The sequence below is a fragment of the Misgurnus anguillicaudatus genome, chromosome 8 (genome assembly GCF_027580225.2).
Source record: "Misgurnus anguillicaudatus chromosome 8, ASM2758022v2, whole genome shotgun sequence".
Taxonomy (NCBI): domain Eukaryota; kingdom Metazoa; phylum Chordata; class Actinopteri; order Cypriniformes; family Cobitidae; genus Misgurnus; species Misgurnus anguillicaudatus.
Window position 1 is genome coordinate 12,151,331 of NC_073344.2, and position 12,223 is coordinate 12,163,553.

General features: G+C 37.6%; 2 protein-coding genes across 3 annotated transcripts; one reads left to right on the forward strand and one right to left on the reverse strand.

Annotated features, from left to right (window-relative positions):
- The first annotated feature begins 114 nt into the window (after positions 1-114).
- On the forward strand, positions 115-7,112 carry gtpbp6 (GTP binding protein 6 (putative)). The gene is made up of 10 exons (XM_073870305.1): positions 115-704; positions 1,073-1,210; positions 1,292-1,362; positions 2,043-2,173; positions 3,985-4,055; positions 4,221-4,379; positions 4,456-4,664; positions 4,757-4,905; positions 6,623-6,775; positions 6,862-7,112. Exons 1-10 carry the CDS (start codon positions 287-289, stop codon positions 6,986-6,988), a joined length of 1,626 nt encoding a protein of 541 aa, XP_073726406.1. The 5' UTR covers positions 115-286; the 3' UTR covers positions 6,989-7,112.
- Positions 7,042-11,978, reverse strand: plcxd1.2 (phospholipase C, X domain containing 1, tandem duplicate 2). Of its 2 annotated transcripts, XM_055213278.2 has the most exons (7): positions 11,724-11,978; positions 11,550-11,635; positions 11,180-11,316; positions 10,925-11,053; positions 10,693-10,848; positions 7,998-8,181; positions 7,042-7,908 (listed from the first exon to the last, which is right to left on the reverse strand). In XM_055213278.2, exons 1-7 carry the CDS (start codon positions 11,825-11,827, stop codon positions 7,676-7,678), a joined length of 1,029 nt encoding a protein of 342 aa, XP_055069253.2. In that variant the 5' UTR covers positions 11,828-11,978; the 3' UTR covers positions 7,042-7,675. The 2 variants fall into 2 exon arrangements, with proteins under 2 accessions (XP_055069253.2, XP_055069254.2); XM_055213279.2 differs by having other exon boundaries at positions 11,550-11,882.
- Between the last annotated feature and the right edge of the window lie 245 nt (positions 11,979-12,223).

The following is a 12,223-nucleotide window of genomic DNA, read 5'->3' on the forward strand; positions in this document are numbered from 1 at the left end:
CTAAGATTTGCATTCATAAACATTAAAAACATGTAAGTTTAAATATAATTATTTTTTATTTTCCGTTAATAAAAATTACTACTTCAAGACTACAGGTGGCGATGCAGATCAACCGTCTCTTTTTAAACACACAGGGAAGGAAGACACATCAAAACATGCATGGTGAAATTGTGTAGTAAGTTGCAAAATAAGTTGAAAAATATCTTTGTTGGACGTGTATAGATTTTTTGAACTATGAGTTTAGTCTAACATGATTTGTGCGCTCTTTATATTGTAATCTGAGAAGATGGATTTAACCAAGTTACAATACTTGACCAAGCATGTATTTTTATGCAGATGTGCATGGAGGATATCCACAAAACATGTTATTGGGAGATGGTACATGAATTTTTCAAAATGCAAACCAGTCAGCTTTTCTCGATGTACCTTACAATTTGCTAAAGTGGGTGTTGGGTCACCATATCCTAAACAAAGTTTAAAGACAGTATCATTAGTCCCAGCAAGGACTTTTTCTTTGACAACTTGCACGTTCAAAAACCACAGCACAGATCAGGACAGTTTAGAGGAAGATGAAATTGATGAGGCAGAAATAGAGGAGCTGTTTCAGCAACAGATACCTGTAGGTATTGGTGAAGAAGACCACAGGGTCTTCATCGTTCATCCTGACGTGAAATGGGGCAGCAAAAAGCAACATCTAACCACAGGTAAAACTGTACAGTTTATGTTTTTTCTGATTACACTTAGACTGCTTAAAGGCGGGGTGCATGATTTTTGAAAAACACTGGAAGAGAGAGTCGGGCCGACTACCAAAACACACTTGTAGCCAATTAGCAGTAAGGGGCCTGGAGCCGACATCATTGTCTGGGTTGTGTGGGGCGGGTCTGGCAAAAGAAGATCCAGGTTCTATTGGTGATTTCAAATGTCAACATTGGCTTTCAAAGTTCATGCACTCCGCCTTTAAATAAATATCTAAAAAAGACAATTCTTTGGATAATAATTCCTGAAATCCTGGTTTTGCACAGGAAAATAAAATAGGAGATATCTAACAATACAGATATTTTACACTTTCCAGCTGCACTTCAAATGGATGAGGCTGTTGGTCTGGTGAACACCTTGCAGAACTGGACTGTTATTGACAAGATCATCCTCTCCACCAAGACACCAGAGAAGAAAAAAATATTCGGCAAGGGAAACTTTCAGACTCTAACAGGTAAATAGTTTACTTCAATTTAACAAATAGTTTAGTTTTATACTCAAATTGACATTTTCTCTGCTCTGACGTGTTGAAAAGAGAAGATCAAAGCAACAGCTGGGGTCACGGCTGTCTTTGTGAACGTGGAACGTCTTTCGCCGTCATCAGAGGTGAGTGTCTTTTAACTTTCCTAACCAATATGGTGTACTTTGAATGAATACCAAAAAAGCTGATAATTGACCATTAAGATCTATCGGGACAGTCATGGTAGCTGTAAAGTACCACAATTGTAGTAATAAATTCATAATATTCTCATCCAGTGGCGGATCGTGACTGCTCATCCGAGGGGAGCAAATTCAAAATATGTGTTCGGAGTGTCATGTGTGTTGCTTGTATTTTCAAAATATGTGTTTGTTGCGTCATGTGAACCATGTGCATCTCGTGTTTTGTCAAGATAAGTGCCTGCTGCACACGCGTCAAAACCGTTTATGATGAAAGAGATGCTCACGTTCACAAAATACACGCAAGACACTCCCTTTACAGTAAACTCTGATTACGCATGAGATTATGAGAGTATCTGGCAAACGCGAGCGTCTATTTTATCATAAACCCTTTAGACACGTCTGCATAGGATCACTCGATGCGCAGAACACATATTTTGAAATTACGAACCACACACATGACGGGCTACATACATGTTGTGAGGAACTTCGCATCGTGCGCCCTCGACAAAAGAAGTCACCGGCCGCCACTGTTTTCATCAGAAGTAATAATTCTCTATACTTGTATAGGTGACAGTAATTGCTTTGGGAAGCAAGCAGTGACAAGCTAATAATTATTTGTGTTCCAGAAAGAACTGCAGGAAGCTTGGGGAGTTAAAGTTCTTGATAGATACTCACTCGTTCTCCATATCTTTCGTTGCAATGCTAAAACAAAAGAAGCCAAACTGCAGATCTCTTTGGCGGAGATACCTTTGCTCAGGTAAATACCTAGTGAATACCCACACTTGTGGTATTTGCACTTGACCACTTTATTACTACATTATGTATTTGGCCATAGTATTTTTGTGAAGATCCCAGGTGTGCATGTAGAATTTCGTACCCAATGGGACACACTAAGCAAGTGCCTGAAACCTTCAGAGGAAGAATTCTTTGCACCTGTAAAAAAACCTCTTTATTTTATGCATGCAACTTTATAAAAGTTAATGTTTGTTCAGTAATCCCAGGACAAACAACACAATTTAATTATAGTGGTGTTTCAATTTTTGTGATTAAAAATGTTTTACAAAATACGTAACCCATATATCTCTGCAGTTTGCACCAATAAAATCGCTTTATGTTTTACTACCAAATTATATGTACCGTATTTTTCAGACTATAAATCGCTCCGGAGTATAAGTCGCATTAGTCAAAAAATGCATCATCAAGAGGAAAAAACATATATAAGTCGCACTTGACTATAAGTCGCATTTATTTAGAAAATTATTATTTTCGGCTGCATATTTTAATAATTGCAGTTTGTAATCTGCAGAATAGGATTTTCTTTTTGGGGTCATTTTGTTAAGTCTTTCTCAGTTGTCTTTAAGCTTACAGTTTCAATTGTTTTCAGTTCATTCTTTCAGGAGTGGTCTAGAAGAGCAGCATAAAACGCCCTCTGGTGGCTGTAGACAGTAATGTTTTATATTGGTTCATGTTAATTTTGCCATATAAGTCGCACCTGACTTTAAGTCGCAGGACCAGCCAAACTATGAAAAAAAGTGCGTCCTGAAAATACGGTAATCATTATTTACACTGAAAAGTTTTTTATGAGATCTCTCATGGTCTTGGCAAAACTTCTTAGAATTTATACCCAGAACATGATGCATGATGGGATATGCTGAGGTAGTGTGGGTTTAGTATGCTTTGTCCCAAATGGTGCACATGTGGACATGCAGTTTTATTTTGATTTTATTGGTAGTTTAGTGTATTTACACCTGGGTGATTCTCGCAAAATTAGATTTATGAGGTGTCATGAAACATTTTGATAAAAAAGTAAATGCTATCAAAATAAGAAGCATACAGTTACAAACATCTCTTTATGTACTATTTTTCACATGATTTCAAATTACATCATACAAACCAATTTTTCATTACCGCAACGTGTCCATGACTGGATTTGGGTTCTTTGACATGGAAAATGTATCATTAAAAATTCTAAAAAATAAAAAGCTTAGTGCATGTTATACTATAAACATTTACAGTAAAGAAACGTGGTATTTGGTGATCATTGGTAAATGTAGAGGCAATAATAATTAATATAAATGTGTCCAAGACCAATTTTCTCATCCTCCGCAATAATTTTCAATCATTGTAAGCCCTCAAGAAACTAACATTTTCTGGAAAAAAAATTGTTGGAATGGACATAATTGACTGTGACACTCAAGATGGCTACCAGGTAAAAGTTTAAATTTTGTTTGTCATAGTACATAGACAACTTTTTAGTTCTCATTACCGAAACATGAGTTTGTAAATGCATATAATGTTATATCATGTTGCGGTAATGATATTTTTTTATAATGATAAAATTCTATAGGAAATATTTTTTTAAATCCTGTAAAAATATAGTAAGTTCAGACCTTAATCTTAAATGTGCAAAAAAATTATTGGCTTCAAGGGCTTTTTAAAAATTTGGATGCTGGATACCTTCCAAATCTGAATTTTGTGAGAATCACCCACCTTTATTCCTGTAATAACTTTCATGACCATTGATCTTTCTAATTGAACATGGATCTGTTTGCTGTTTAAACTCACAAGATCCCGGCTCAGAAATGAAGTAGCAAACTTAGACCAGCAAGGTGGTGGCTCAAGGTACATCATGGGCTCAGGTAAGGACAAGAATATGCTTTTCACATTTTAAATAGTTAATCCGATGTCAAACTACATGCTTTTCTTACTACCGTTTGGTGTCATTGCTACTGTAAGCCAGTTCTGGTTTAAAATTGCATTTACAAAAAGTCTTGGAAGTTACTAAAGTCTCAGCTGATCTCCAGGTGAAACCCTGTATGAAGTACAGCAGCGGTTGTTGAAGGAGAGAGAGCTGAAGATCCGTTCAGCCCTGGAGCGACTTAGGAGGAAGAGACACCTTCTCCGCTCCCAACGTAAACAGAAAGACTTTCCCATCATCTCCGTCATGGGCTACACCAACTGCGGTGAGACTTGGATATGAATCTGTGGTATCGGTTTTAGTTATGATCAGGAACTCATTAACAGTCTTTGTCTCCAAAGGTAAAACAACTTTGATTAAAGCACTGACTGGTGATGCTGGTCTCCAACCTAAAGATCAGCTCTTTGCCACCTTGGATGTTACAGTACACGCAGGACAGCTGCCAAGTCACATGACTGTACTTTATGTAGACACCATTGGATTTCTGTCACAGCTCCCTCACCAGCTTATTGACTCTTTCTCTGCCACCCTGGAAGATGTGGCACATTCCGTGTGTATCCAGAATACATGTCATAAAAATACGTAGAAAATAAATATGATTAACAGTGTTTGAGAACATTTTAATACCTTTTGCTTTTACAGGACCTCATAGTTCATGTGAGAGACATTAGTCATCCAGAAAGTGTTAATCAGAAGGTCAATGTACTGAATGTACTGAAGAATCTTCAGATTCCAGATCGGCTATTTGACAACATAATAGAGGTGCTCAACAAGATTGACCTTATTGAAGGGTGAGGCATAGCTATTTACTTTATGCTCTGTACTAATTTTATTAAGAAATAAATAATTAAATATTTCACGTTAGATAGTCACTTTTAAAATTGCACTTTATACAACTATTACTATTGCTCATACATAATCTTAGGGATTTTAAAGGGATACTACAGCCAATTAAAAAAATGACCTCATGATTTACTCACACAATCCAAGATTCACATGTCCACAGTGTTTGAATTGAGGGGGGCCCCGGACATCCTATAAGCTTTGAGGAACCCTCTATAAAACACAAAAATATAAATTGAAATTATTTTATTCAAATTAAAATACTACATGACTTTAAAATTCTCGTCCTGCGCTGCCAGTGGCAGTGTGCCACAAAGCAGTTCTATCCATTATTTCTCCCAATTTTGCAACAAAGATTTCTGTCTGAAATAAAAGTAAACTCTCAAGTGCGCCTCACGCTGTTTTCTGGAGGAATTGACAGACGAGTCAGTTACCCTGCGTGTGAATTTTTTCACCTCTTTTACTGTAAAAATCTTTAGTTATTATATTTAGGGTTAGGGCTGGGTATCGATTCAGATGTTACATATCAATTCGATTTCGATTCTCAATTCAATTTTCGATTCTGGTTCTCAGGTCGCTTTTTATATTCGATTCAACTCAATAAATATAGATTTAATACAAATACTATATTAATAAAAAAGAACAGTGAACAGCAGTTTACAAGTGGGTAAATAATAAAAAAATTAAAAGCCATTTATCTAACGTTCAATGTTTGCGGAAATAAATATGAAAGAAAAAATCGATTCGGCTCTTTGAGAATCGGTTTTGAATCGACCACGTTTTAAAAAAACGATTAATCGAAAAATCTATTTTTTTGCCCTGCCCTAATTAGGGGCTTTTAAAAAAAATCTTCTCAAACTAATATTTCACACTAATTTGAGGGGTAAAAATGATTAGGGTTTGAGTTAAGGGTAATTTGGGGTTTCGTTAATTAAAACGTTGATCCAGGACCAACAAAAAATGTCACATCTTACTTTGTGAAATCATGGCGACTCTATAATGACAAGGGGGGGTGGCTTGGCCAGGGGTCCCCCATAATTATTGACATAATTCAAACACTACATGTCCATCTTCTTTCAGATGAACATATTTGGAGTTATTTAAGTAAATGTCCTTGCTCTTCCAAGCTTTATAACGATAAAAAACAGGGATCAGGGAACAACTTCTGACTTTAAACCTTATAAAAGCGCATCCATCCTTTGCAGAGGGTTAATAAAGGTCTTTTGCGGGTAATCGATGCGATTTTGTAAAAAAATTCAAACTTTAGAAACTATAACAACTAGCTTCTGGTAACGATGGCATCTTGGACTTGGAATAATTTACGATAGATTTTCCATTTGTTGCCATTTGGTACGTTGCGCAGTGACTCTCAGGAGTCCAAGATGGCATCATTACCGGAAGCTAGTTATTATAGTTTATAAAGTTTGAAAGATGGCAGCGCCCACATTTACGTCAAGAAACGGGTGGATAGTCGATTTGTTTTTTTCTACTATAGAAGTCAATAGGTGCCATCAACTTTGTGGTTACCATCAAGGGAGCCAACTAACAACCATCGTTCACTCTAGCAAATGTATAACAGTGTGCATAAAACTACTCAGCAACATTTTGCTATTAAGCATCTTCACAAAATTTATAGACAAAGTTTGTGGGTGTGTTGTTCTACAGATACCAGGATAGTGATCCTCAGGTTCTTTCTATATCGGCTCTGAAACAACATGGGCTGGATGTATTAAAAGAAAAGATTGAAGAAGCTGTCTTGAAGTCTACTGGAAAACAAACTATGACCATCAAGGTGCAGCTCAACAGCCCTCAATTAGCGTAAGTGTTGGGTAAAAAATGACTTTGGGAATATACATCATTTTTATCCACAGGTTTCTCAGTGTTGTTTTTTTTGTCCTGCACAGGTGGCTGTATAAAGAGGCAACAGTTCAGGCAGTGGATGATGTGGGAGATGACTGTATTGCCAACGTCAAGGTCATCATTAGCCAAGCTGCATATGGCCGCTACAAGAAGCTGTTTCAGGTCACCTAGCAACAGACGGCCCAGGACTAAAACATCCAAAATCATTTAAACACTCACTGCAGTAATGTTGTGTAAATATTTATTTGCTAATAATGCACTCAAAAGTTTTCAATAAATTCAATAAGACGACAAAGTGAATGTGTAAATGTCAAATATTAAACGTGTAAAAAACAGTAGTAAAATATGTGCAGGTTGTCTTTTTATCAAAAATGTGCAAGTTTTTACCCCACTGGGAAATTTTCAGCATGATCGAAAAATATTCTTATATGACACTCTCGTAAATATACTGGCAACTAAATAATGTGCAGTGTCAGCATTTAGGCTTCATAGAAACTGCATACACTATAGAGCGATGAATACTGTACAAAGCTTGTAAACTGTCCGAAAAATGGTCACTCTTTCAAAAAGTACACCTTTGTACCCCAGTAGTTCATAACAGGACCTCAAAGGTACATATTTGTACAAAATCTATACCTAAATGCTACATATTAAGACTTTTTTTAAAGGGTACCACCCCAGTAAAAGCTAGGGAGCATTTTTGTCTGATGTGTAAACAGCTTTTTCACATATTCAGTAACTGAGAAAAGGTGCAGTTTTAATAAATTCTCTGCACTGATTGTTTGTGACCCATACGATTTCTTAACCTATACCTAAAAGACCTTTCATCTAAAGCGTTCTGCTTAACCAGCTCCTTCATTAAAGCAGTTTTTTGTTTAGAGCGATAACAAGTGAGCAGAATGGTACAGGTCCAATGAAGTCGCCCGCTATGATGTTTAAACTTGTGGATTCAGCTCCTGGTTTCTGATCCTCTAGCCATTTCCTCACACAATCCCAGTTTTCCATGGTTAGAGTCTGGAGAGACACCAGAGGGTGCGAGGCAATAAAACATCTCTCCGTTGTCAAATTAAGGCCGGCTACGAAGAACCCCTCTGCATAACAGAAATACGCATAGTGGGCATTAAACATTAACATGATATAAATTTAAATGACACTTTAGTCTATTTTGCAATCATTTTACCAGGTCGACCGCGTTGTTTCTGCCATTCAAGGTACTGGATCAGCTCTTCACCGTTTGGCTTGTTGGCCCAAAGGTATGGGATAGCAGGCCAAAGCTCCTTATGCCGCGCTGCAGATTGGTCCTCGTATGACAGAACAACCTGATAGCCTGAAGTCCATAGGCTGCGCAAGGTTAAAACTCCCTCCTATAAAAATATTTTTGAGTGGGCACTTAATAACAAGAAAAAATTTGTAATGGAAACATATTTAGATATGTACATATTTTGCACTAAATTGTACAAGGCAGTTTTTCTGTCTTAAAATCGTGTAAAGCCCGGAATACACTGCAGGATTTTTACACTCCTAGAAGATTATTACCACACTGGATCATTTAAACTTGGGTAGGACAAGCATGTAAACTGCACGATGATGGCACGGAGGCTTCGACGGCTACGTCACACGTAGGGATGTAACGATTTATCGTGCAAATGCGCGTTTTCTCAATGAATGAATTACTGTGAAATGCCGCCACATCCAAAAGCCAGAGGGCGCCCTCGTGCAGAAACTCCAATTGTGCCACAGAAGAAGTAGCATTACAAACCCTATTCCAGGAAATGTCTAGAAGAATATTTATATCGCCGTTTTTCAAATTGTTTCAGGAATTTTCATGATAATAAAGAATATTTTGAGTGATTTTGTTTAACGGTGCCTTTTTAAATGCACGTTTTAAACGACTCCGACTCATAATGATTTTAGATTGATAAGGAGTTCTTACTGACCAAAACACCAAAGTACATGCACAAGCTGCGCATGAAACATAGAATTGCAGCCATGCGATACAAAAACTATTTTAGACACGTCTTTTTAATGGGACACGTGATATATCATTACAGCCCTAGTCACACGTTAGTAGGGTGGCCATTCGTGCCAGTTCCGCTGGACACGTCCCGAACATGTTTTCGGGTTCATTCTCCGGAAGTCGTGTTGGTCGACCGCATACGTCATCAAGGTTTAATATTTCAGGTTTAAATTCAGAAAAGCAACCGTTACATTTAAAGGTAAGAATGAAACTACAATGATTGTATGTCTTAAAAAGAAATAAATCATAATTTTTTTATGTATTTTAACTGAAATGTGAGAACCTCGATGACATATGCGGTCGAGCAACGCGACTTCCGGAGAACGAACCCGAAAACATGTTCGGGACGTGTCAGGTGGAACTGGCACAAATGGCCACCCTACACGTTAGCGCACATCACCAGCATGCGCTAGTGGTAAACAAATACCAGTACGCAGTTCATAGCAGCAAACACACTGTGTGTTGTTCATGCTGAATTTCTGATGCTGCGTTCACACCAGCCGCGGTAGAGGTTTCAAGCGCAAGTGATTTCAATGTTAAGTCAATGTAAAGACATGTTGACCCGCGTCTGGAGGTCTCTTGGTGCGAATGAGGCGTTTAGCGGTAGATGTAATTCCGCCTCATTCGGGCGAGTTGAAAAATTTGAACTTTGGCAGAAAAACGTGCCGCGTTAACCAATCAGGAGCTTGCTCTAGTAGTGAAGTGATTACAGGAAGCTAGTGGAGTTGCAGAAGCCCCTCCCATGACGCGAATTTCCGCGTGAATGTTTCGATGACTAGAATTTCAAGCGATTTCTTTTAAACTCAAACTGTTCAAGCGGCAAACTAGGCGCGGTAGACGTGATTTTGATGCCTCAAACGCGGCTGGTGTGAACCCACAATGACACTGTCAGAAAACTATCGTAGGCTATTTTTGGACAAAAGACCGGGAAAACTGCCGTTCTTGAACCTCTCTCACTGTACGACATAGGACCACTGATAAAGAGCCCCGATCACAGAAATCGCGACGATTGTGTCACAATGGCAATCTTTCGTCTGGAACAGCTAAAAATCGTGCAGTGTATTCCGGACTTAAGGCAGTTTGGCTAAGACTTTTAGGCCTAGTCCACACGGACATGGGTATTTTTATAACCGTCCGTGACTTTTTTATGCGGTTTTTCTACATGAAAACACAGTATCAGGGCACTGAAACCAAACATTTTTGAAAACCCCTGCCAGGGTGAGGATTTTAAGAAACACCAGTTGCAATATTGTCATGTAGACAGTAAAAACAATGTTTTTGCCTTGCGACGTGACTTTGTCAGGCTTCAGATTGGTCAAGGTGGCTTTACGATTTGGATTATATCGCCACCTATTGGTGTAGAAATCTCTTAGACAGCGCTTGATAGAGTGTTTTTTGCTTTTTCATGAGGACGGAGATTTCTTTTAAACCAATCATGTGTGGACAGGATTTTTTTTTTTGAGGACAAACTCCAGTTATAACACCCGTGTCCGTGTGGACTAGGCCTTAGTTACATCATAGGCACGAGTCTGCTTGCTAGTCAGTTTCAGGTGGTATAATTAAAGGAAGTGACATTCTCATTCTAGAAATCATCTGATTGGACAAGAATTAGTGTAGTGTATGATAAAATGTTGGTATGTTTTCACAGAGGAGAAAAAAATGGTCAAAATAATTTTAGTCTTTTAAATGTATGCAAGCATGGGATTAACTAATCACAGACTAAAGTAAAACACAAAACTTTTTTTTTCATTTTGAGTTCAAGAGGTCTTTAAAAAGGTATTTAACGTGTCCAAACATGAAACATTTTGTCATATATTAATTGTTCGTTTTCCTATTTGAGTTATTTACATTTACTTACATTTCGAGGGCACAGCTTACTGCCAAAGATTTTCTTCAGGGAGTAGATAAAGTCCTCATGAACTTTATGATCCAGACCTTCAAAATGACTACAAGCCAGGATGACAATTTCTTTAGGATGACACTCAAGCCACGAAGCAACTGTCTGTAGAGTTTCCTATAAAACACAATACATGTTCAAAAAAATGGAAAACGCATGAAATAAAGTAGCCGAACCAATTGTTTGTACTTACAACAACCGTTGCATGTGTGTATATCACATGAGTGAAGTAAAGCTCATTGGATGAATCATACTGTTTGTGGGCAATTCGGAGATCAAAGTATCGAATGCCTGCTGCAAGTTGCTCCACAATGTTTTGGACCTGCAAATATTGTTTGCAACGTAAGAAGCTCTGATATAATGGTGCAAATACAAAAGACACAATAGATATGGATACACTGTAAGCCATCAATACAATAACCAATAAGTGAATGAGACGTTTGCATGCCTGAGTAGTTGCCCATTTATAAATAGATGGCCGGGTGAAACAGCAGCAAACTCTGTCCAGTAACCTGAAGGTATCTGACTCTGACCTTATCAATGGAGAAGTGATATCCAGACAGTAGCTCATTGCATCATGGCTACCTGTAAACAAGTTTAGGATTTATTGATTTATATATTAATCTATTTTAAAAATATATATAGAAACAATTTTAAAACGTTAATGTAAAATGTTACTTTAGTCAAGTACAATATAAATACTATAATAAATAAATAAAATGTGTCTTAAATGATTGTTTGATATACGTGTTCAAGATATAAATAGGCCTTTTGCTTTTCTACCTTTCCTCACTTTCTGTAACTTAACAGGAGCTCACCTGGTATTGAGAGATTTGTCAAAGAGACATCCCACAGTTTCTCTGGCAAACACGACATCCAGTCTTCATTACTCCCCGCAATCTCTCTAATGCGATCCATTGAGCCAAACAAAAGTTATTTGTGCGTGTAAACCCGCTGTTGTTTAAAAACAACAGGCAAGTAAGTATACGTACGTTGAAAAACAAAAAAGTCCGGACACTTTGTTGAAACACTCCGCCTTTGAGCGAAACAACAGATAACAAATTGATGAATGGGTCCAAAGCCCAACTTTGTTCATCACGAGATGACATCCATCTTTAGTAAGTGCTATGCATGTTTTGCCTTAAATGTTTTGGTCTTGTGTAAAGTTTTAACACGAAAGACCGAACGACGCGTTCGCCCCCGGCACGGGCTATTTCCTTGTTCCCCGTTCCATGCTTTCACATAACTTCACAGCTGGTCGGATGACAGTTTCATACCACGTTGCGTCAAAACCGTGGCAGGCTTTAAAAATTGTTGTTGAATTTTAAACGAAAGTATGCTCATTAACTCTTAGAAACGTTTATTTACTAATAGTTATCTTTTTATTAAAAAAATAGAAATCAGTTTAATTTATAAAGTGTGATGGTCTTATCATTTTAGCATCCTTTGGTTAATCTTTTGGTTAACTTTGCTGCTAACACTGTAATCAGAA

Bases quoted from the DNA above. Each gene is read 5' to 3' on its own strand.
- plcxd1.2 (XM_055213278.2), bottom strand. From the start codon at position 11,827: ATGAACAAAGTTGGGCTTTGGACCCATTCATCAATTTGTTATCTGTTG. The intron at 11,636-11,723 runs GTACGTATACTT...GGATCGCATTAG, and splicing joins GGACTTTTTTGTTTTTCAAC to AGAGATTGCGGGGAGTAATG. The intron at 11,054-11,179 runs GCATGCAAACGT...CAATATTTGCAG, and splicing joins ATAAATGGGCAACTACTCAG to GTCCAAAACATTGTGGAGCA.
- gtpbp6 (XM_073870305.1), top strand. From the start codon at position 287: ATGGATTTAACCAAGTTACAATACTTGACCAAGCATGTATTTTTATGC. The intron at 4,380-4,455 runs GTGAGACTTGGA...TTGTCTCCAAAG, and splicing joins CATGGGCTACACCAACTGCG to GTAAAACAACTTTGATTAAA. The intron at 6,776-6,861 runs GTAAGTGTTGGG...TGTCCTGCACAG, and splicing joins CTCAACAGCCCTCAATTAGC to GTGGCTGTATAAAGAGGCAA.